Source organism: Giraffa tippelskirchi, chromosome 1, assembly GCF_054371585.1.
Source record: "Giraffa tippelskirchi isolate mGirTip1 chromosome 1, T2T-mGirTip1v1.2.pri, whole genome shotgun sequence".
Taxonomy (NCBI): Eukaryota; Metazoa; Chordata; class Mammalia; order Artiodactyla; family Giraffidae; genus Giraffa; species Giraffa tippelskirchi.
Window position 1 is genome coordinate 121685001 of NC_137275.1, and position 25469 is coordinate 121710469.

The window sequence follows — 25469 nt, forward strand, 5'->3', positions numbered from 1 at the left end:
TCTAGCACAGTTAAGTGATGAGAGAAAAAGCAGATTATTAAAAGCTATCCGTATCATTAATAAATACAACGCTGAGATGGATGGTGCATTGATTATATACCAGATGCTGTGTGTGCCCCTTACCAAGCAGGTGCTGCCACCTCCCGATTTACAGAGGAGCACACAGTGATGCTCACACGGTTAGGGAGTGGTGAAGGCAGGTTCACACCCACACAGTGGGACCGTGCACTTTGCCGAGCTCCAGCCACCTCTCTGGTGGATGCAACAGGAATAAGATGGTTCTGTGACATCACCGATTCAATGGACATGACTTTGAGCAAACACCAGGAGATCGTGAAGGACAGAAAAGCCTGGAGTGCTGCAGTCCACGGAGTGACAAAGAGTCAGACACGAGTGAGCGACTAAACTAAAACCTGAGTGTGTGCTAAAGTGTTTCAGTTGTGTCTGACTCTTTGCGACCCCAGGGACTGTAGCCCACTAGCTCCTCTGTCCATGGGATTCTCCAGGCAAGAATACTGGAGTGGGTTGCCATGCCCTCCTGCAGGGCATCTTCTTGACCCAGGGATCTAACCCACGTCTCTCGTTGTCTCTTGCATTGGCAGGCAGGATCTTTACCGCAAGCGCCACCTGGAAGGCTCCAGTGAGCGCTGACAACTAGGAAAGGCAGAAAATAAGGGCTGCTCCTAAGTTAAACTGGCAGAGCAGCAAGCACAGTTTGTAAAGAGGAAAACACACAATGACCGACCACAGTGCCGACAGAAACAAACAGGGATGCGTTCACCCACATAAAGAAAATATCTGTGCTATTCAGAAGAGGAGCCCATCAGCCCTTGGAGGGACAGTTGGAACTGGAATGAAAACGGAGGCCATGGTCAGCAGTGCCCACCCACACGGCGCGAGTGGGGTGGTGTCCCTCACTGGGCTTCCTGTGTCATCACAGCTGCTGGCAGTAACATCTCTGACTGCTGAGGCCGGGCAACGTTCCCGAGTGAGCTAAGGCATCACTGCTCTCCTTCCAGTGCTGCTGCGGGGCCCTCTGTGGGCGGCCACCCTCAGCCCCTGCCCTGCCACCCGCTGGGGCCCGGCTGTCCCCCTGGGATCCTTTCAGCCCTTGTGCTTGGGTGTTCCCAGCCCTCTGCCACGCCAGACTGGGATGCGACTCAGGACTTGGGCTTGAGATATCAAGGAGACCATGAATCTGGAAGGACACAGCCCTGGGCCCCTCAAGTTACCACGTGTGAAGAGCAGGAGAGCAAAGCCCCCACGGGGAGGAAGCATAGCTGGGGAACGTGCCCACACCCACCATTGCTTCTGGCACAAGTGTCTCTTCTTTGCCTCTTCTTGGCCTGCAACAGACCCCAGCTGCTGCTGCTCCCCAGGTGATTCCTAAAGATGCACCGCCTGCAAGAGCTGTTGTTCCTGCTGCTCTGGGGCTGCCTGAGTGTGCTCAGGAGCATCTGACAAGTGGGGCTGCCACACCTCTTGCTGGAGGTGGGGGCCTGATACTGGGGCAAGGGTCTAATGCCAGGGTAGCGTCTGATGCTATGGGCGGGACTGATGCTAGGCTAGGGCCTGATGCTGGGGGAGGGCCTGATGCTTGGAGTGGGTCTAATGCTGGACTCGGGTCTGATGCTTGGCAGGGCCTGATGCGTGGGGAGGGTCTGATACGTGGGTAGTTTCTGATGCTAGGGGAGGGTCTGATGCTAGACTAGGGCCTGATGCTGGAGGGGGAAGGTCTGATGCTAGACTAGGGTCTGATGCTGGGGAGGGCCTAATATTTTCTCTATGGTATTCATGAATTTTTCACTAATTGAAAACTCTGTAATAAAATATCTTAGGGTCTATATAACAAGTATTAACAGATTAAAGATTGCATTGAGTTCAAAATGTAGTCTTTGTCGTATTCTGGACGTGGTATCATCATCTGTAAAAGTAGTGTGGGTAAACTGGAAACAAACAGGCGAGTCAGTCCTGGGACAGCAGCTGGTGCCCGAGCCCCTGCCCCTCCAGACGCCCTCGCACCCCATTCTGGGCTTCAGCTGCTTTGAGAATTCAGAGAAACATGAAGGACCAGGCAGATGAAGGCGAGAACTCTGTGGCTGACTTTATTCTGACATATAGCTAAAAGCTGCTGGTAAAAAAACTTAAAACCCAGTCAAGCTTTCTAGCTGAGACGTGAACAGGACAGAGCAGACAGCCTCCTGCCCTCAGAGCGGCTCAAGCAGGGCTGGGCTACCGTGCCGGACCCACCAGAGGACCACCCAGAGCAGCACCTGCAAGGGAGAGTGGCCCCTCGTTGGCACCCGACCCCCAGATGCCACCGCATTTCTGTGTTAAACACTGGCCTCCGGACAGAGAGGCCCAGGGCAGGGCAGCCTCGTGAACCCTGATGCCCTGGGTCCTGTTCCCTCTGAGAATGCACGCAGGGCATGGCCAGCAGCCCTGCCGCTGTGGGAGGGACACCCGTGCGCATGGACGCGAGGGAGACTCGGGCTGTGCTCTGCCCACTCCGGCGGCCGCCAGGGGCCAAGGTCATGTTCTCTGCCACTGAGGGCTGTCCTGGGCCCGACCTCCGGAGACCCGCTGACCCTCCACGCCCAGGGCGTGGCCTCCATGCCCCTGTGGGACCAGGTGGGCCTGTACTTACCCTGAAGCTCAGCAAGAGTAAGTCCTGACTAGAGCGGAATCCAGCCTCTGCGTTCCTGCCACGCTGCCTGGTCCCACGATCGCGGGAGGAAGCATGCAAACAGAGTGCAGTTAGTCGTGGAACGTCACACGGGGCACGAGGACACACACACCCGCAGCAGTGCCCGCTCCTACTGAGGGTCTGGGGAAACTTCTAGAGGGAAGATGAGCTGGAGAGAGCAAGCCTGGGGGCAGCCACATGGGGATGTCCTCCTCCAGGGGATCTTCCTGACCCTGAACCCACATCTCTTAGTCTTCAGCAATGGCAGGCCGATTCTTTACCACTAGCACCACCTGGGAAGCCCAAACAAATCTGGTAGCATGCATATTACCTAAAAATCAAAGCTGACTCAAGCACTTGGCAAAAGCTTGACACTGCCACCCAGTGGTGCCCACTGGTACTTGCACGAGACAGTAACCTGATGCAATTCCCCAGAAACGGAGTGACAACCCCTGGACTTGCTTCTGCTCCTGGGGCCCCCTACAAAGGACATACATGCATTATGAGACTTGAGATGCCCATCACTGTGGGCTATGTCACATCGTCATCCTACATGGAGGGCAAGGGAGAGAAGAATTTAATGGAATTCATTGTCTTTAAAAGAAAAGTACTTTCAAGAACATACAACGGGGGTTCAGTTCAGTTCAGTTCAGTCGCTCAGTCGTGTCTGACTCTGCAACCCCATGAACCGCAGCATGCCAGGCCTCCCTGTCCATCTCCAACTCCCGGAGTCCACCCAAACCCATGTCCATTGTGTCAGTGATGCCATCCAACCACCTCATCCTCTGTCGTCCCCTTCTCCTCCTGCCCCCAATCTTTCCCAGCATCAGGATCTTTTCAAATGAGTCAGCTCTCTGCATCAGGTGGCCAAAGTATTGGAGTTTCAGCTTCAACATCAGTCCTTCCAGTGAACACCCAGGACTGATCTCCTTTAGGATGGACTGGTTGGATCTCCTTGCAGTCCAAGGGACTCTCAAGAGTCTTCTCCAACACCACAGTTCAAAAGCATCAATTGTTCAGCACTCAGCTTTCTTCATGGTCCAACTGTCACATCCATACATGACTACTGGAAAAACCATACCCTGACTAGATGGACCTTTGTTGGCAAAGTAATGTCTCTGCTTTTTAATATGCTGTCTAGGTTGGTCATAACTTTCAAGGAGTAAGCGTCTTTTCATGGCTGCAGTCACCACCTGCAGTGATTTTGGAGGCCAGAAAAATAAAGTCAGCCACTATTTCCACTGTTTCCCAATCTATTTGCCATGAAGTGATGGGACCACATGCCATGATCTTCGTTTTTTGAATTCTGAGTCTTAAGCTATCTTTCTCACTCTCCTCTTTTGCTTTCATTAAGAGGCTCCTTAGTTCCTCTTCACTTTCTGCCATAAGGGTGGTGTCATCTGCATGTCTCAGGTTATTGATATTTCTCCTGGCAATCTTGATTCCAGCTTGTGCTTCCTCCAGCCTAGCGTTTCTCATGATGTACTCTGCATATAAGTTAAATCAGCAGGGTGACAATAGACAGCCTTGACATACTCCTTTTCCTATTTGGTACCAGTCTGTTGTTCCATGTCCAGTTCTAACTGTTGCTTCCTGACCTGCATACAGGTTTCTCAAGAGACAGGTCAGATGGTCTGGTATTCCCATCTCTTTCAGAATTTTCCACAGTTTATTGTGATCCACACAGTCAAAGGCTTTGGCATAGTCAATGAAGCAGAAATAGATGTTTTTCTGGAACTCTCTTGCTTTTTCGATGATCCAGCGGATGTTGGCAATTTGATCTCTGGTTCCTCTGCCTTTTCTAAAGCCAGCTTGAACATCTGGAAGTTCACGGTTCACGTATTGCTAAAGCCTGGCTTGGAGAATTTTGAGCATTACTTTACTAGCATGTGAGATGAGTGCAATTGTGCGGTAGTTTGAGCATTCTTTGGCATTGCCTTTCTTGGGATTGAAATGAAAACTGACCTTTTCCAGTCCTGTGGCCACTGCTGAGTTTTCCCAGTTTGCTGGCATACTGAGTGTAGCACTTGCACAGCCTCATCTTTCAGGATTTGAAATAGCTCAACTGGAATTCCATCGCCTCCACTAGCTTTGTTTGTAGTGATGGTTTCTAAGGCCCACTTGACTTCCCATTCCAGGATGTCTGGCTCTAGGTGAGTGATCACACCATCGTGATTATCTGGGTCGTGAAAATCTTTTTTGTAGAATTCTTCTGTGTATTCTTGCCACCTCTTCTTAATATCTTCTGCTTCTGTTAGGTCCCTACCATTTCTGTCCTTTATCTAGCCCATCTTTGCATGAAATGTTCCCTTGGTATCTCTAATTTTCTTGAAGAGATCTCTAGTCTTTCCCATTCTATTGTTTTCCTCTATTTCTTTGCACTGATCATTGAGGAAGGCTTTCTTACCTCTCCTTGCTATTCTTTGGAACTCTGCATTCAAGTGGGTATATCTTTCCTTTTCTCCTTTGCTTTTTGGTTCCCTTCTTTTCACAGCTATTTGGCATACCATATTTAGATATGTCAATGTCTTTTGGTGACATGTGTTGACTATAATACAGAAAAAGCTTCAGCATTTGAATAACTGTGTATATATTAATTATTTCAAGTGTATTGGATCCACATACTGAAATATTCGGTGGAGGCAAGTGAAAGCGGAGTATAGAATTTGGATTGTGAAAAACAGTATCACAGTGAGAGATAAGGGAAGGGCAGGCACTTCAGGGTTAACAGTTAACAAGCAAGAACTCATCTGTAAAGCTTACCCGGTCTTTTCAGACAACCTCTGCAAGGCCCGCGGGCTCGGGTACAGCCAGCAGGGTGTGCTCAGGGAGCTCTGCTCTGGAAAGGTAGGCGCTGAGGGATCACACCCAGCCCTGTCCAGAGGGAGCAGTAGTAGGAAGAGTGTGGAGTGACCACCCCGAGAATTGTTCCATCAGGGCTGACCTCAGCATTGATGGCCTTCTGGTCCGCGTACATGCAGTCCTGAGGGATATCCAAGTTCTTGTCAAGAACCTTGAGTAGGTTATCATGCTCAGCTTCATGGAGTAGGCTTTGATCCATTCTTCTGGGATTTTTCTGGCTTCATTCATCTCTATTTTAATAAAGACAAATCTTAAGTAATGAACAGTCAGATCTGGCCATCACAGGAAGCCCAAGATTTCCCGGATCCCCCTAATTGCTGAGACATTCAATCCTACGAACACCTGGACTGCCATGGACCAGTCTTCTCCCTCATCAGCCTCTGGAACTTGTGTCCATCGTCAGAAAAGTCCTCTGTTGTCTCTAGGTGTCCCCTCCTTCCTCCTGGTCTAGCAGGCTTCATGCCAGCCCAGTTCTCCCAGTATGACTCCCTTCTTGTCTGCCCAGTTCTCCCAGTACGGCACCCCCTTCAGTTCTCCCAATATGGTCCCCCAGTTCTTGTCAGCCCAGTTCTCCCAGTATGGCCCCCCTTCCTGTCAGCCCAGTTCTCCCAGTATGTCCTCCAGTTCTTGCCAGCCCAGTTCTGCCAGTATGGCCCCCCGCCCCTGCTACACTGATGACTGCTTCCTCTTTCGAAGCCCTTTGACAACAGGCTTGCAGAAGGTAGGTGCCCCCAGGCTCCACAGGCAGAGTACAGGCCCCCTCCTCCCCTACTGCAGATGCTACAGAGGTTCTGAACTTGGATTTCAAGGGCTCCTGGTGACAATACTTGTCCTCCACTGACAAAAGCCTTAAGCAGTGCCTGGAAGGTACAACAGCTCCTGGGGGGGAGGTGGGCCCCAGCCGGTACCTGACTGATAGGTGCACAAATCAGCCACCTCGACCAGGGCCGGCATGATTCTGCAGCACCCCCAGCCCTCCATGCTGGCCAGGGTCGGCAGCATTCCAGCAACAGGCACACCCTCATGCGTCCTCCTCAGTCCCCCTCTGCTGCCCCTCCCTTTCCTGCGGGCCCCTCACAAGCGCCCCCTCTCTGCCTCTCACTTTCCTGCAGGCTCCTCACAAGCACACCCCTCAACAGATCACTTGCCTGAGGTCCAGATCCCCGTGGGGACCAGACCTAAGACTCTACCCCCAAAACACTGGCTTGGACTCCGGTGTCAGGCCACGTCATCCATCACTCCTCACGGGAACCACACGCACATCTCTGGCCCTTCTTTGGTTTGTCTTTTGTGAAGGAGAGAAGCTGCTGCCCACTGCCAAACCCTCAGCCGCTGCAATCAGCCCTCCAACGGTGAGCCCTGAGGGACTAGGATGGGAAAGCACAGGACACTGGCCCCAGAGAGCTGAGTGCATATCACAGGAGTGACTTCGTGGAGCCCAGACTCTTGCATCTTCATACCCAGAAAAGTCCTACATTCATTAACTAGAGAGGTCCAGTTTTCTCTAATGAACAGTAATCTTGTGATGTTTACCGGTCTTTGTTGCAAAAACTCCTATGTATCCTGGCCCCTGCCTTCCCTTTTCAGGCAGCCCCTCAGAGCTATCTGAGATGCTGTGTCATGGTTCTAAGTCCTCAGAATGTCTACAAAATGAATAAATTCTCAGCTTGTAGGCTGTGCTTTATCTTTTAGTCGACACTCTTGACTGTGCACATGGCTCCTACTATGAGAATATGTGCTCACGAGTGCCCGATTTAACTATTTTCATGGGTGAGCAATCCTGACCAAGCAGTAGAGAAACCGCCAACTCCCTTCCACTGGTACTCCCCTCACCCCCGTGGCAGTGCCAGGACAAGCAGCAAAGCACAGGCAGAGGATTAACAGAGGTCCCGTGGTGTCTCAGATAGCTCTGAGGGGCTGCTCCTCAGAGGGGAGGGAGGAGTCAGGATACTTATGAGTTTTCACAACAAAGACCAGATAGTCAGAACATCAAAAGATCACTGTTAAAGAAAGTCAGACATCTCAAGTTAGGGAATTTAGCACCCTGTTGTGTACAGGAAGATGCAAGAGTCTGGGCTCCCTGAAGTCATTCCTCTGATGTGCACTCAGCTAACATCTGGGCCAGTGTCCTGTGCTCCCATCCTGAGTGCCCTCAAGTGCACGGTCGGGGGATTGGGCTGGCTGCAGTGGCTGAAAGCTGCAACACCCTCTGTGTACCGATGGCAAGCCGCATTCCTAGTTCAAAAAAACATTCTCCTTATTTTTGTAGTTGTAATTGTTGATCACTAATCCAGCTTGAAACCATGACTCCTAGAGCCCTGCAGAAAAACTGTTGGAAGACTAGAGACTGAAATGGCCGACACCTGCTGTCTCGACCACGGAACCAAGCACCAGGAGAAGGAAGACACACAGAGGGTCAGCAGAAGATTCTAACTTGCTCTAGAACATGGGAAATCTGAGTCAGCGAAGCTCTAAGAGCTGTTTCCACTTTCAAGGAAGTAACTACCGTTCACTGCAAAATAGTTATGAATGGCTGTGACCCGCCCAACAGTGCATTGGGACTGTGTACACAGCTCTTTGCAGGAAGCCCTCCTCAGCAGGAAGTCCTGTCCTTGTCACTTAGCGGAGCTATATTGTCTCTGACTTTTAACCGGGCGCCCCAGGCTCTACTCATCTCTGCCCAAGCACAGCTTTCAAGTCTGGACACACGATATGTTGTCCGACTGGTTGGTTCTCTACAGAGATCAGAGAAGAAATGAGAATCAGTAATTAATAGGTGACCAGACCTCTTCCCGAGCTTCCCCTTCAGCAATCATGCAAACTGTGTGACCAAATCATGTGAACAAGAGAACGTCCAGAGGAAGATTCTGAGGCATCCTCAAACCTGGAGGGGATGGCGACCGATCCCCCCATCTCAGTGTGTCAGTGAGATGACTCCCCTCCTTCCCTGTAAAACTTTCAAGGCCGAGCAGGATCTCAGAGGTGTTTCTAGCAGATGTGCAGCCCGCCCTCTTCCCAGATGGCCGGCATTCTGATTAAAAGCACCTTTCCTTTCTGCCAACATTTGTGAGAATGTAATTGATTTTGTAAGCGGTGAGCAGCAGGACCCCACATAAAATAACAGCTGGAGATAAAAAGAGGAAAATGCACGGTCCCTGCTATGAAGGAGCAACAATTTAGGAGAAAGAGAGCAGTGCCTCACAACTGATCCACCAAGTACTGCAGTGCGGCGTGAGCCCGGGAGAAAGGGACAAGTCCAAGCAGGGCTTGGGGGGGAGGGGGGCAGGCATGCCTCAGGAGGGGATGCGAGCTGCTGAGCAGAAGCTCTGGGGGCACCGGGAAGGAGGGCCCAAGGTTACGGGACGGTACAGGGGGACGCGGCCCCAGGAGAGGCGTGTGTGCAGTCCTGTCGGATGAGAGTAGTAGCAAGGGCACCTGAAGAAGGGCAAAACCGCACACGTGCTGGCCCACGGACAACAGCCCAGAAGGAAGAGCGAGTGAGGGTGAGGGTATCAGCCTGAATGTCAGCTGCAATATATGGGGGAGCCTCAAGCTCAGGTTCCAAGAAGAAGAACTTTGTGACCATCCAAGGAGGGTGTGGACACTTCGAAACCAGGACGTCACTGAGGACCTGAGGATGGGGGCTCGGGGGGATGCATTTAGGACCCGGAGGAGTCAGAATTAGACCCCAAGAACTAGTCCCCAGAATGAGGGCCCCGAGGCAGAGGGGCCCACTGCACACAGTTCTCCAAGCACAGAACTGGCCAGCAAACAAGTCCAAGCAACAACTAACTCGTCTGTGCAGCCCGGGGCCGCCCTGCTGGGACGTGCGACTATCTCAGCCTTCCCAGCACAATGTGCTGAGTTGCATACTCACAGTGTCTTGTATTTCTCCATGGATTTTTTTTTCACTTTGCACAGTTTGTTCGCCATTTTGTGGGCCTCTTTATCTGCCCCGGGGGGCCTTCTGCGCTGCTCTAGAAACTTTTTCACACTTTCAGCCCTTCTCGCCACAGCCCCTAAATCAAACTTGGAAACAGAGGAGAAGAAGGCATGCCTTGAAAGTGATGTGATAAAGACAACTCAACCATCCAGGCAGCCACTGCTGCCACTGACATCCAGCTCTCGAGATTTAACACCCATTGCTACGAGCTTCCTTCTGAACGGGCACACGGGGTGCTCTGGGTCACAGACCCATCACTAACCACCTTTGGGGAGATCAGAAGTCCCCCTCCTGGGGCAGCAGCAAGCAGAGCCCCCCGGAGAATGTTCCTGGGGGAGGGGCCAGGCACCCCACAGGCAAGGGGCTGGCCGCCGTACATTTTCTCTGTCTACAGAAGAGAGGTGCTCCCCTGTATACTCTTAAAGACAGGAGAAAAAAATTAACCAAAAAATTTTTCTACTATTTTAAAATTTATTTTTATTGTTATTATAGTTGTTCTTGTATTTAATTCCACTGGCCTTTACATCTGTCTTGTAACAGAATCAAAGACCCTTGTGTGCGTGCTATGTCACTTCAGTCATGTCCGACTCTGTGCAACCCTGCGGACTGTATCCTGCCAGGCTCCTCTGTCCATGGGATTCTCCAGGCAAGAATACTAGAGTGGGTTGTCATGCCTTCCTCCAGGGGACTTCCCCACTCAGGGATGGAACCTGTGTCTCTTATGTCTCCTGCATTGGCAGGCGGGTTCTTTACCACTAGTGCCTCCTGGGAAGCCCCCAAAGACCCTTAGCATTAGCTAAATATATCTAAGTCCTGACTTTATTTTTTACTGAAGTATAGTTGATTTATAATATCATGTTAGTTTCAGTTGTACAACATAGTAATTCAGTATTTTTGAAGATTCTGCTCCATTATGGGTTATTACAAGACCATGACTATAATTCCCTGTGCTGTAGAGTAGGTCCTTGTTGACTATCTGATACATAGTATTAATAGTTTGCATCTGTTAATCCCAAGCTCCCAGTTTGCCCCTCCCCACCTTCCCTCTTCCCTTTGGTAACCATAAGCTTGTTTCCTATGTCTGTGTGACCATTTGTTTCCCATGTACACTCGTTTGTATGACTATTTAGATTTCACACATAAGTGAGATCATAGAGTATATGTCTTTCTCTGTTTGACTTATTTCACCAGAGACTATTATGATTAGTGAGGTAAGTTAGAGTTCTTGGTGGTCAAATCTTCTCTGAATTGTAGTGCCTCCTTTGCTTTTTTCTGTGCTTTTTGCTTTCAGTTTTATTAAGACAAAATTGACATATAACACTGTACACATTTAAGGTAAAGAAAACATGATAATTTGATACAGGCATATATAGCAAAATGATGACCATAATAAGGTTAGTTAACAAAACCATTACCTCCCAAAGTTATCTTTTTTTCCTTTTGTGGTGAGAACATTTGAAGTTGAACTGGAAAGGTGTAGTTTTAAATATGTACTCTGATAACAAAAGGGAACCAAAACTCGTATTGAACACTACAACAGGCAAATTTGTATAACTCTTATCCTTAAAGGAATGCATCTAATAAAAAACAAATTAAGTAACTCACAGAAAAAACAGTGCAGGTAACTTTTCCATTTCCCTCAGCTTTCCAACGAGAAGTGGAAACATGATTGTCATGTTTTCTTTTTTTTTTTTTAATAAATTTATTTATTTTAGTTGGGGGCTAATTACTTTACAATATTGTAGTAGTTTTTGCCATACATTGACATGAATCAGCCATGGGTTTACATGTGTTCCCCTGCCTGGGCCCCCCTCCCACCTCCCTCCCCATCCCATCCCTCTGGGTCATCCCATTGCCCCAGCCCTGAGCATTTGTCTCATGCATCGAACATGGTATGGTGTTCCGTTTCACATATGATAATATACATGTTTCAATGCTATTCTCTCAGAACGTCCCACCCTCACCTTCTCCCTCAGAGTCCATAAGACTGTTCTATGCATCTGTGTCTCTTATTCTGTCTCGCATATAGGGTTATCATTACCATCTTTCAAATTCCATATATACTCATTAGTATACTGTATTGGTGTTTTTCTTTCTGGCTTACTTCACTCTGTATTATGGGCTCCAGTTTCATCCATCTCAATAGAACCGATTCAAATGTATTTTTTTTAATGGCTGAGTAATATTCCATTGTGTATATGTACCACAGCTTCCTTATCCATTCGTCTGCTGATGGACATCTAGGTTGCTTCCATGTCCTGGCTATTGTAAACAGTGCTGCGATGAACATTGGGGTACACGCGTCTCTTTCAATTCTGGTTTCCTCGGTGTGTATGCCCAGCAGTGGGATTGCCAGGTCATATGGCAGTTCTATTCCCGGTTTTTTAAGGAATCTCCACACTGTTCTCCATAGTGGCTGTACTAGTTTGCATTCCCACCAACAGTGTAAGAGGGTTCCCTTTTCTCCACACCCTCTCCAGCATAAATTGCTTGTAGACTTTTGGATAGCAGCCATTCTGACTGGTGTATAATGGTACCTCATTGTGGTTTTGATTTGCATTTCTCTAATAATGAGTGATGTTGAGCATCTTTTCATGTGTTTGTCAGCCATCTGTATGTCTTCTTTGGAAAAATGTCTGTTTAGTTCTTTGGCCCATTTTTTGATTGGGTCGTTTATTTTTCTGAAATTCAGCTGCAGGTGTTGCTTGTATATGATTGTCATGTTTTCTGAACTAACAACCAAACGATGGCAGACTGAAGGAGGAGGAAGACTCTCCAGGACCATTCTGGCCTGCAGCAGGGAAAATAAAATTATTTTACATTTTGCATAATGAAGACATGAGTGCCTGCTTCTAGATAAAACATATTCATCTCTATCTAATCTACATGCCTGTGGTTCTTTAATAGAGTATGTAACAAAAATAATAAAGATGAAAATATAAGATAAAACATTGCAAAAGAACTAAAGAAATACACTAGAGAACAAAAAGATAAAAAGTAATAACCATGCACGCAGGTGCAATTTAACATGCTACTTTTTAAGACAACACAAATCAGTCAGGAAGAGGATTATTTGGTAAATAATGCTACTTTCACTGTGGCAGCAGATGGGGTGAATCAGTTTCTCTCTTTATCATGTAAAAATCTCTTATAAATATATATTTTAAAGGTTTTTCTCGGCAAAATAAGTGCAATAAAATAAAACTATCTTTCTCAGCAGGAGGAGAAAATCTAAGTTAAAAGATAATGAGAAAAGCTCATCTGAGAAGTCTAACATGTGTCACACCCCAAAAATCAGAAACTTCAATATATGACAACAAAGCAAACACCAAAATAAAAAAGATCATCAACTTACTTAAAATAAATATGCACAACTCATATGACCCTGGGTTAAGGTTTTAACACAAAAATAGTTTCTGCAAATTAAAACAAAAGTCATAAAAGAAAAAAAAAAAAGCTTTCTGAAAAAGAGATAAAGAAGTCAAAAGCTCTTCTCAGCTATTACCACTGTAATTCCAGTCCCACACTGTCTGGGCCTCACGACCTGGTCCATGGAAAGGGCTCCCTCTGCCTGCATCTGTCAGAACTCAGAGCACACGTTGGGGGTGGGGACAGAGGACAAGTCAAGGACCAAGGTCCTTTCTCTCTGGTCTATCTCAGAACCACTGGACTTCACGCTCAACTGAAAATCCTAAAATGGAGGTTGAAGATTAAAAAGTCCAGACAATAGTCATGACTGCACAAGAACACAGAGATGTTTCATTCAAAACACGTGTGAAAATTACCTCATTGGCGTAGCCATTCTTCACCTAGCTTGTAAATTCTGCCTTTAAACTCTCTTCATACTTTGTAGCATCCATCTTCCTAATGACTATTTTATTCTTAAAATGAATGAATTCCTCTGGACACAACTCCTTGAAAAGGCATGCCACTAAATTCAGTAAAATCATGCAAGAAAATCCAAGTGCTTCTCAACGATATGTCTCATGAACAGAGTTACAAGTGTCTTGCAAACAGAGGGCGAACCATCTCCCCATCGTTCCTAGTGCATAAAACTAACAGGAGGGTGAACCCTTACAGAAGAGTGTGCAGCAAAACCAACCAGGAGGTGAACACAGATGGGCAGAGAGAAGGAAGGGGCATGAGAGGAGAGGAAGGCAAGAATAGAACCCAGGACCCAGCACACACTGGGGGAGATGGAAGGGTGGTCCTGTCCCAGAAAGCAGAAGAGGAAGCAAGGTCAGGAGTTGAGGGGCTTTCTGCCCAGTTACAGGAAAACACAAACTGTGAGCCGGAAGGCTGTCAGGGGAGGAGCAATCTTATTTTGTAAAGAATCCACTGGTGATTTTCAAAGATCAGACGATTAGGAAGGGTGATAGCTCATCTCTGTGAATGGCAGTTACCATCCACTATAATCAGTTCAAAAATAATTTCAGAATTACTGTTTATCTGAGCCCTGAGACAACTTTTCCAGAATTCAAACATGGTATCATAAAGCTAGACCATTTCTCAAAGTGAAAGGGTAAGATCAGAAGGGAATCCAAACTTTTCAATCTACATTTAAAATAAAATTGAAAAATTTAATATTCTTTCTATTTCATCTGAAGTTCTATCCTTTGCTTCAGAGTCACTATCATGAACCCAGACACTGCAACTATCCCTGATCTAAAATGCTTGATGCAAACACAGTACTAACCAAGTGTCCCTGATTTACTAAGAGAGGGAAAAAACCCAAAAGGCCACCACAAAGTTCTTATATTTCCTGAGACCTTGCAGCTGGGCCAATTCTCTATAAGGGTAGAGGTTAGGGGGTATCTAAAAGACCTGAGAACTGAGTTCAGATAAGAACACACAGCCTCCACCCTGGCACCGGAAGTGAAACTGATTTCATTATGAATATGGTTCCTGGCTTTTGAGCACCAGCCTGAAAGGGGCAAGTCTGACTTTCTCAAGTCCTAAGATCACTTGAAGGTCACCTTCACAACACTCAAGGAAACTTCTCCTCAGGTCACTGACTCGGTTCTGCTTTAAGCCCTCTGGATATCCATGGCATTCATTTTTCCTCAGATATTTTAAAATATAAATTTAAAATTCCTGTTCTCCAAAAGCTTGTTTTGCAGTAAATTCTGTTGGATTCAACCACTATTGCTACGAATCCACTGCCTGTGAAACTATGATCCCTGAAATGCTGGCAGATTTCCTTCAAAAGAAAAGGTTGGAGCTCAGGGGGGTTGGTTTATGAATAGGCTTCCTCAAGGTTTCTCATTGGAAAGGTTATGTCTTCAAGAAGGGGCTAGGTACACAGATTTCTCCAAAGTTATTTGACAATAGGGAATGTGTTTTAATAAACAGCTACTAAGTTATGAAACTCAGGTTTGGAAATTCAGGGCTAAAAAAAAGCCACTTCAAATAATACAGTTGAAAAAAATTGTTTGTTAGGCTGGAAAGTACAGTCAAGTTTGAATCAGAAGATCTAATTCTAATTCCGCCTCTAAATGATGGTTCCTCATCTACAACATAGGATCCAAGTATCTCTATTGCCACCTTACAGACTGCAGTAAAAGCAAATAAGACAAACACCTCAGCACAAGGTTTTGGACTTTTTAAACTAGGAGATAAGTAAGACCTGAAGAGCTAATGCCCAGTACAGTGATTACAGACAACAAAGCTGTATTATGACACCAAACAAGCTGAGGATGTATATGTGCTCAGTCACTCAGTCATATCTGACTCTTTGCATCCCCGTGGACTGTGGCCCACTAGGCTTCTCTGTCCATGAGATTTCCCAGGCAAGAATGTTGGAGTGGGTTGCCACTTCCTCCTCCAGGGGATCTTCCTGACTCAGGATCAAACCTGCATTGGCAGGAAGGTCCTTTACCACTGAGCCACCTGGGGAGCCCTAAACATGCTGGGACTAGATCTTAATTGTCCCACCACAAAAAAAAAAAAAAAAGGATGAGGACTCAGACTTGACACAGGTGGCCATCATACTGCAAAATAAATGTACCAAATCAACATGCTGCACCCCGTAAACTTACACAAGGTTTTATGCCAAACATACTTCAATTAAAATAATCAATCAGGCTTTGACTGAGGTGGTAAAAATCAACAGAATGTAGGTGAGAGCCTGGACCACAATTCAGCATCTCAACCTGAGTAGTGAACTAGCTGAACAGAAAAAATTGCTTTTTGCCAAATAGGATTTGAATATGTTACTTCAAAATGTTAGCATTTGTTCTCTTATTATTACTATGTAAAAGTGGCAACTTGCAGTCCATGGGGTCTCAAAGAGTTGCACATGACTAGGTGACTGGACAACAATATCTTGCCTAAATAAAATAAATACAAGAACTATCATAATTTTTAAGATATAATTGTTCTGGTTTGGTCACTAGAATGCATTTGGTTTCTTAGGGCTCTTAGCCTCTTACAAAAGCCTGCATGCCATTATTATCACCGTGGAGAGAAGTACTGCCTTTGCCATCAGAACTAAGTTAGACAACACGTGGCACAGGCCTAGGAAAACACCCAGCATGTGCCCAAGGCCTCAACTGTCCACGTGACCGACCAACTTACAGGTCTTCATTTTTAAATCAATTTAACAATCTCCGTGGCCAAAAGCTGGGCCACACCATTCCATTCCGTTGGCGTTCACTGTATGACAACTAATCAGCCAGCCCAGGGAGACAAAGAAGAGAGATAAACGGTCACAGGCTCACACCCTCCTTCATTTATGAACACGCAGCATCACACCATGATGATGTTTTGGCAAATCGCATTGTCCGCAACCCCACAGGTGACGGGAAGCACAGTTCCACAGGCAGCAGAAAGATGCACAGCCCCTCCCACACTTGCTGGGGCTGACACCCCCGTCCCGACAGCTGTCCCTGAGTGGCCAGATAGCTGGTGACAAAGTTGGACTCCACCCCGTGCCAGAAATGAACCTCACATGGAGGCAGGCCCTAAACCTACTCAGCCCTTCCTTCTGGAGCCCCCGTGTGACAGCTGAGCCACAGCGCAGACACCTATGGGGACAGCTCTTCTGTTCATGTTGCCTCACCACCCAACCTCCTCACGTCCACCTGAGGTCTACTACACAAGATCAGGGATCACCTCCTTGCTCAGGGAGGCTGCCGTGCCTTTTGCCACTGATGCTTTAGGAAACACTCCATATGAACACACGCTACACACACAACTGTCAACATACACATTTAATGCCGTCCAAGCTGGGTTCCTATTGCAAAAGGAGACTCATGCAGCAGCATGACCTTTGCAGGAGTCACATGGGGTTAGAGTAGCTGGAGCTGCTTCCTGGCCATCCATTAATAGCCACTGAGATAGCAGACAGGCACTTGGAGCAACATGCCAACCTCACCAAGTTCTCCCAACCCTTGTGCTCACTGCCACCTAAAGACAGCCTGCCCTGAACCATCTACACAGAACAGAGGACTGTGTAAATGCTGCACTGAAATGCCTGGTGACAAGGTGGAAAGAGAAGAGAAGAGGAGATGGACACAGAGAAAGGAGGCTTGTTATCTATGTGTGGGTTATCATCACTACTCCAGTTTGGGGGTATGAGTTAGGTCATAGGAATTTCACCCACACTTCAGTTTTCTTTAGATGTAGATGGAGCCATTGCCACACAAAAAAGAAAGTCCTGTAATAAAATCCTATTGGAAAATTACTGCACTGAACTCATTCCATTGCTTTTAGAAGCTACTGCGTCACAGCCCAAAGGCCATAACATGATTCTCACTCAGTCCCTCACTCACGCATCTGTCCACCAGTCTGTTCAGAACACAGAGATGAAACTGCAGGCTCTGGAGTCATCTATGTGAGACCGCACCCCAGCCCCACCCCTTCCTCAGCAGTACAGGTTCTCTCTGCCCTACCTCCCTCGCTTGTCAAACGGGAGTATCGGTAAGGCGTCCATCCTATTGTTGCAAAGGTTAAAGGAGACAAGATACGTAAAATCCTTAGAACCCAAAGTATGTGCTCGCTCTGGGTGTCTATATTCATGTAACAAACATTTCAATCCAGCTAGTTACAAACCACAGGGGCAGAAAATCTGTCTTCAAGGAATTATTCCAGTAAGAAGACAAGCTGTTAAGGAACTTCAGCAGCAAGCCAACCACGACTGTTGTCAGACAGGAAATACAGACCAGGTGCGTGGAGAGAAGACTCCCTCCAGCTAAGCAGGTCACAGAGGATTCTGAAGAGATTTCCCAAGAGAAGAGCCATCAAAGGTGAACAGGGTCTGGACAACTGGTACTGTGCATCTGTGGTGAAACACTCCAGTTTACAGATAAACCATGAGGGCGTCCAGTAAAATCCATCAAGTAGATGAGCAGAAGCACTTGGGGCTGGGTTCTGGAAGACCTCGGAAGCCTGACCAAGGAGCTGTGCCTTTGGCTGTTTGCAAAAGAAAGCCATCAGAGGCTCAGTAGGATCAGAATTATCCTATTTATTTACCTAAGTTAGGTTTCTGATACAGATACGTCATTCAGGCAGAACTTGGAACTACTCCCTATGACATCAACTATTGTAACTAAAGAAAACTGCATGTGACTTAAAAACTGTCAGACTAGAAGGCTTCATCTGACAACAGAGTTTAGAGTATATTTAACTTGTTCAGTCTTGGAAGGAAGGAAAACTGTTGCCTAATTATCACTTTGAGAGGCAACCAAAGCTTTAATGGGCCATCCTGAGAATAGAATGGAAAAGGAAAACAAATGCAAGGAAAATTAAGAAATCTTCCCCCACTCAAACCTCAGAGCCCCAAATGAGGTCTCCTTAAATCCCACTGCTGGGCATACACACCGAGGAAACCAGAATTGAAAGAGACGCGTGTACCCCAATGTTCATCGCAGCACTGTTTACAATAGCCAGGACATGGAAGCAACCTAGATGTCCATCAGCAGACGAATGGATAAGGAAGCTGTGGTACATATACACAATGGAATATTACTCAGCCATTAAAAAGAATACATTTGAATCGGTTCTATTGAGATGGATGAAATTGGAGCCCATTATACAGAGTGAAGTAAGCCAGAAAGAAAAACACCAATACAGTATACTAATGCATATATATAGAATTTGAAAGATGGTAACAATAACCCTATATGCGAGACAGAATAAGAGACACAGATGCACAGAACAGTCTTATGGACTCTGAGGGAGAAGGTGAGGGTGGGACGTTCTGGGAGAATAGCATTGAAACATGTATATTATCATATGTGAAACAGAACACCATTCCAGGTTCAATGCATGAGACAAATGCTCAGGGCTGGGGCAGTGGGATGACCCAGAGGGATGGGATGGGGAGGGGGGTGGGAGGGGGGGTTCAGGATGGGGAACACATGTGGACCCATGGCTGATTCATGTCAATGTGAGGCAAAAACCACTACAATATTGTAAAGTAATTAGCCCCCAACTAAAATAAATATTTATTAAAAAAAAAAGAGTGATGCTAAATAGGAATTTTTGAGTAGAAATAAATGTTACAAATATTCAATTCGTCAAGAAATAGTTTCCTCCTGTTCTTCTGGGTGCAACCAAATAACTGTTAAAAGTCTAATAATGACCACTTAATTTGAATATTGTACATACATAAAATCTTGAAAGAAAAGATATACCAAACTATTTCTTCATGGTGGGATCAAAAGTGATAACTATTTTAGTACTTCCTTTCATTTTGTATAATAAATACACATTATTTGTAAAAGTGGAAAATATCCATAACGATTAGACTAAAAGTAAAATTTGCTTCTTTGGAAAAAAAAAAAAAAAAGACTTCTACCTTACTGATTTACTACCAAAACATCACACTGTGATTGCTATGTCAGTGAAAAGCAACTTTTCCTTGTCTAACCTAATTCACAGTGATCAAATTCTCACGTGTATGAGACACTGTCCTCACAAAGTTGTAGCTGCACTAAGAGAAGAGATGGTGTCCAAAAAGGTGGATAGATGGACATGGGTGCTGAGAAGAAGGAAAATGGGCAAAGATAACATCCAAGAATAAAGAAAAATCAACCCAAAAAAACTTCAGGTTAAAGTATTCAGTCATTTTTAAGCTTTGCAGAGGCATACACCATTAAGGAATAGATAAAAACTAGGAAGTTATTCTTGTTACTTTTAAAACTCAGATTAAATATCTGTTAAAAGTACTGATTCTGTAATTCTGATGAGTACTACCCAGGCAGCTCTGCATTATGACATAAATAATAGCCTTTGCTCAGAACAAACATGGCAGAAGTATCACTCACATGGTCTGGTGTCAACGCAGCACACAGGTGAAAATGGTCACAGGAAATGTCATGATTGCTCACTGAACATATGTACTTCTCTAAGTCATCGTATCTCTCTTCATACAGCACTGGAAGTGAAGAGCAAGAATTTCCCAGTGAATGGAGACACAGTGATGGGATAACTTGAAAAGTGAAAGTGAAAGTGAAGTCGCTCAGTCGTGTCCGACTCTTTGCGACCCCATGGACTGTAGCCTACCAGGCTCCTCCGTCCATGGGATTCTCCAGACAAGAATACTGGAGTGGGTTGCCATTTCCTTCTCCAGGGAATCTTCCCAACCCAGGGATCGAACCCGGGTCCCCCACGTCAGAGGCAGACGCTTAACTTCTGAGCCACCAGGGAAGCCGGGGATAACTTGAAAGGAAGAGACAAAATTCCTATGAATGTGTCAAACCTACCAAGTCTCACTTTATATGACTGCTTCATCAGCAAGTAGTTCTTGTGGGAACTAGCACGGGAGCTGGCATTTCTTTTAGAAGCAATACTTTTTTCCATCATACTGTCTGCTTGTTTCCAGTACCATTTTACAAATTGTAGCCACCTTAAAAATTTTAATTATGTATTACTTATGCAGAACATGGAACCATTTCCTGAAATATCAAATACTTCAAAATACAGAAAATTTTATGTGCCTTAAAACTTGTACATAAACGAATAGGTCCTGGAGCCAGATGACCTAAGGTTGAACCCCAGCCTCCTTACCATGGGCTGAGACTCTTGGTTGAATCATAAAATCTCTCTGTGCCTTGTTTTTCATATTTAAAAGAAAAAAATAATAGCAGTCAGAAAATCTAACTAACAGCAGCAATTAAAATAATAAATCATAAGGGTTGTTGGCCATCTAAGACAAATCAACATATGCAAAGTACTTAGAAAGGCACTTGGCAAATCAGAGTCTTTGCTGTAATTGTTGTTAGTGGGCAAAGATCTAGCCAATGGAAAAATGATATGGGGCTTTCAACTAATAAGGCTCCCCTATCTTTCCAAACATCTGTAAACTGGGACAACATAAGAAGTCTCAAGGTCCATGGCAGACTGTGTCATTATGTGTGTGTGTTAGTTGCTTAATCAAAGTGTCTGACTCTTTGCGACCCCATAGACTGTAGCCCACCGGGTTCCTCTCCATGGGATTCTCCGGGCAAGAATACTGGAGTGAGTAGCCTATCCTTTCTCCAGGGAATCTTCCTGACCCATAGATGGAAACTGGGTCTCCTGCATTGCAGACAGATTCTTTACTGTCTGAGCCACCAGGGGAGCCATTATACTATTTTAATTTTATTTCTTTGCAAAAGGACAAAGAAAAAGAAAAATAAATCAATCACTTCTGGTGAGCCTTTCTTGAGATACGGGGGAAATTTCCTACTCAACTGCAGATCCAGCTAGGGGAACCCTTGGTTTTTTTCCTTTACAGAGTGTGGCCTTGCTCAGCACCTGCCAGGAGGGGTGCGTGTATTCCCTGAATATTCAGAGATAAGGTAAGAGATTCATCAGGTGGTTATGGAACTTTCCAGAACACATATAGAAAAGATGACATTCAAACATTCAAAACAGATAAGTATTCTATCTAGACTGAAGCTCAGGCCTACGCAGTCAGATGCTCCAGGTTGCTGATGGTGGCGGAAAGAGCCAGGAAGGGGCAGCGGATAATGATGAGATGCTCCCAGATTTCTGCTCCAATTTCCCCACCAAGACAGTGGACCTATTAAAGACAAAAATGCTCCATTAAAACTGAGCAGGAGGTCTGAAAGATGTCTTTCCAAAGGAAACAAACAGATGGCCAATAGTTACATGAAAAGATGCTCAACTTCACCCATCATTGAGAAATGAAAATCAAAACCACATGAGATATCACTCACACCTGTCAGAACAGCCACCACCAAAAAGAACACACATAAAATGTGTTGGCTGGAGGCTTCCCTGATGGCTCAGTGGTAAAGATTCTACCTGCCAATCCAGGAGACACAGGTTCAATCCCTAATCCAGGAAGATCCCACAAGCCAAGGTACAACTAAGCCTGCACACTACAACAATTAAGCCTGTGCTCTAGAGACCAGGAGCTGCAACTACTGAGCCCATGTGCCACAAATGAAGCCCTCATGCCCCAGAGCCCATGCTCCACATCAAGAGAAGCCACTGCAATGAGAAGCCTGTGCACCACAACTAGAGAGAAGCCTCCACTCGCCGCAACTAGAGACGAGCCCATGCAGCAGTGAAGACCCAGCACAGCAAAAAAGTAAAAATATAAAATAAACAAAAATATTTTAAAAAACAGTCTGAATGTCCATTACTCAGAGACTAAGTAAACACATTTAAAAAAATATTGTTGGCGAGGGTATGGAGAAACAGGAACTCTTGTACACTGTTAGAGGGAATGTGAGATGGTTACAGCCATTCGGAACAGTACCAGAGGCTCCTCAATAAACTAAAAATATAACTGCCATATTCTGCAATTATATTCAGCAATTCCACTTCTGGGTGTTTATCCAAAGAAAACAAAAGGATATATGCATCCCCCATGTTTATTGCAGCACTATGTATAATAGCCAAGATAGGAAGCCACCTAAGTGTTCACTGAAGGATGGATGTATGGATAAAGAAACTGTAGTATGTATACATAGAATGGAATATTATTTAACTATAAAAAAGAATGAAATCTTCCCATCTGTGATCATGGAAGGACATCAAGGGCATTATGCTAAGTGAAATAAATCAATAAGTCAGACATAAAAATGATTTCACATGTGAAATCTTAAAACACACACACACAAACAAGCTCAACTATATAGAGAACACATATGTAGTTACAAGAAGTGGGTGTGGGAGAAATTGGTGAATGGCTTTTATTTGTTGTTTTAGTTTAGTTTAAATAAATTAAATACCTTTCCAGTTGATTTAAAAATATCAGATTCAAATAAGACCTGGAAGCTTGAATCATCATCATACATCGTTTCATATTGGCCAACCATGTCAAGTTTACATAAACACTGATAAATTCAGCCAACACAAAATCCTGACACACACTTTCTTTTAATTCCCATAACCAATCCATCAGTAATTCCTCTGTATCTTACTTTCCAAAATATCTTTCAAATCTAAGCATTTTCTCCACGTTCATGGCCCCCAGGTCATCTACAATATCCTCCTGGCTGACCTCCCAGCTCCCCTGGGCCCACCCCTGCACTCTTCACATCATAGCCAATAGACACGTCTCGAGGATGAACTCAATCAGGCCATGTCCCCAGTTACATTTTCTCAATATCTTCCCACTACATGTGGAACAAAATACAGACTCCTGAACAGGGGGAACATTGTGTTGGGGGTCACCACCCCCACCAGCCACTCTCCAGCCGCATTCCAGCCTCTCTCCCTTCGTGCGCTCACTTCTCTCCAGACACACCGGACTTCTCTTTGTCACCTGAACACAAATTTCCTACCCCAGAGCTTCCACATACACTGTTCCCTCTGCTTAGAATGCTCTTACCCCCTTTTGGACTTGTAGAGTTCGGTTCAGAGTCACCCACTGGAAGACTCTTCCCACCAGCACTGCAGAGCTGTCCTCAGGCTGCACCTGTCCCCCAGCTGGCCATCATCACAGTCAGACAGGCTGCCCCTTCTCATCACCATATGCAGGGAAGTGGGCTGCCACAGTCACACGTATGCTCAGCTGTCTGATCTCTTTTGCCCAGTGATTCTGTGGCTCACACCTGGGCATTCCCACACCCATAGTGCCTGGCGTTGTGGAAACATTGCTTCTATGCTGAATTCATGAATGTCCTTTGACCCGATAAAGCAAATGGAACTAGATTTAGGGAAGATTCTCAAAAGTGGTGTCACCTTATAACATAAAAGTTTTCATCTAATTTTGCCCTCCAAATGTGAATTTCTGAGCCCCGAGGGTGCCCAGGAACAGCAATACCTGCTATCTGGCAGCCATGTAGCTGCCACCACTCCCTATGGTGAGCAAGGAAATAAGGATGTGAATAATCACATCACAGGACACAGTTTTAATTAAAAACTAAACATGGTGAGAGTTAGGTTTCATTTGGTGGGAATTTTTAGGGAGTCAAGCCCAGGAGACAGCCTCGCAAGTGACCCTGAGAGAGCTGCTTTGAGGAGACAGGGAGGGGAGGGGAGGGTGGGAAGTCAGGTAATGTAGAAGCTTGCAACAAGGGGCAGGTAGTCTGAAAATCAAAAGATTATTGCTAATCAGGGAACACGTGCTGTAGTCCATGGGGTTGCAAAGAATCAGACATAACTGAATGACTGAACCGAACTGAACTGAGGGAAGACGAGATATCTCATTAAGGAATTGCACTTTTCTGTGTTTGGGAAGATGCAAGAGTCTGGGCTCACTGAAATCATCCCTTTCATATGCATCTCAGCTATCTGGGGCCACTGCCCTGTGATGTGATTATTCACATCCTTAGTTCCTTGTTCACCATAGGGAGTGGTGGCAGCCATGGCTGCCAGATAGCACGCATTGTTCTTCCTGGCCACCCTCGGGGCTCAGAAATTCACATTTGGAGGGCCAAAATAGCTGAAGGTTGTGACATCCTTGTCTATGATATGGCAGGAAATACTTCATCTCACAGTGGTTTCCTTTAAACAGATTACACTGACACTTGGCAATCAACTGGAAATGACTTACTATCACAGTTATTAGATAATTTTTTACAATTCCCTTGCCCATTTGGTTTGGTGGCTCAGATGGTAAAGAACCTGCCTGCAATGTAGGAGGCACAAGAGACCTGAGTTCGATCCCAGAGTCAGGAAGATCCCCTGGAAAAGGGAATGGCTACTGACTCCAGTATTCTTGCCTAGAGAATTCTATTTATTATTGATTTCCCAGGTGGCGCAGTGGTGAAGAATCCACCTGCCAGTACAGGAGGCACAAGAGACAGGGGTTTGATCCCTGGACTGGGAAGATCCCCTGGAGGAGGGCGTGGCAACCCACTCCAGTATTCTTGCCTTGGAAATCCCATGGACAGAGGAACCTGGCGGGCTACAGTCCATGGAGTCGCAAAGAGTCGGACATGACTGAGGGACTGACCACACACAGTCAGATAACACAGCTGAATGGTGGCCTTACAGTCTGTGCACATGGCACTCTTCCCTGACTCTGCCAGAAGAACCATCAGTCTCCGAAGACCTCCAGCTTTACCCTTACAGAAGCTGGGGAAGCTGAGGTGCCCCATGTCACTCCATTTCAGAGCTTGGAGACAAGAGTACAGTTCAAGGCCCTGGAGTGCAAAGACAAAGCTGTTGGATGTTTTCCAAATGTGAATATTCAAGGCCTTCAAGATGCAGTGTATACAGATTGAGCAGAAATAAACACAAGAAGTCAGCTTCAAACAAATCAAAAATGCAGCCTGCTTGGTGGCTCCTAGTTCACACAGCAAAAGTTAAGGGAAACACAGGCTTATCATCATTTCCCCTTTAAGCCGAAAGCCCCTTAGAGCGGAAGAATTCTTCTATAATGCTGTACGCCTCTCTGAATAAATACTCTTACTCTGCTGTAAAAACGTTCTCAGCACCCTTCATTTGCCCTATAAATGTCTATTTTCCATCCTGCTCTCTCTGCCCTGGGAAACTGAGCCACAGAGGCTACTTCAAAAGGGTTCAGGGTTTCTCTGGGTCCATCGGATTTCGCTGAATGAGAGCCTGGGCAAG

At 45.8% G+C, this 25469-nt stretch overlaps 1 protein-coding gene and 1 pseudogene across 6 annotated transcripts in view; one reads left to right on the top strand and one right to left on the bottom strand.

Moving 5' to 3' along the window:
- Positions 1-1887, top strand: part of LOC145507614 (liprin-alpha-1-like) — a 25579-nt gene extending 23692 nt beyond the window's left edge. For all 5 annotated transcript variants that reach the window (XM_081494531.1, XM_081494542.1, XM_081494510.1 and 2 more), the window contains exon 12: positions 603-1887. In XM_081494531.1, the coding sequence (XP_081350657.1) occupies positions 603-658 (56 nt within the window). In that variant the 3' untranslated portion in view covers positions 659-1887. The remainder of the gene's footprint in view (positions 1-602) is intronic.
- Positions 1888-9693: 7806 nt separating this feature from the next.
- The window catches only part of LOC145515940 (putative ATP-dependent RNA helicase DDX60), a 90811-nt pseudogene continuing 75035 nt past the window's right edge, over positions 9694-25469 (bottom strand). The window contains exons 9-13 of the transcript XR_014061145.1: positions 21386-21498; positions 20198-20340; positions 19760-19869; positions 13895-14045; positions 9694-9875 (exon numbers count right to left, since the gene is read on the bottom strand). The product of XR_014061145.1 is annotated as a putative ATP-dependent RNA helicase DDX60 (transcript). The remainder of the gene's footprint in view (positions 9876-13894; positions 14046-19759; positions 19870-20197; positions 20341-21385; positions 21499-25469) is intronic.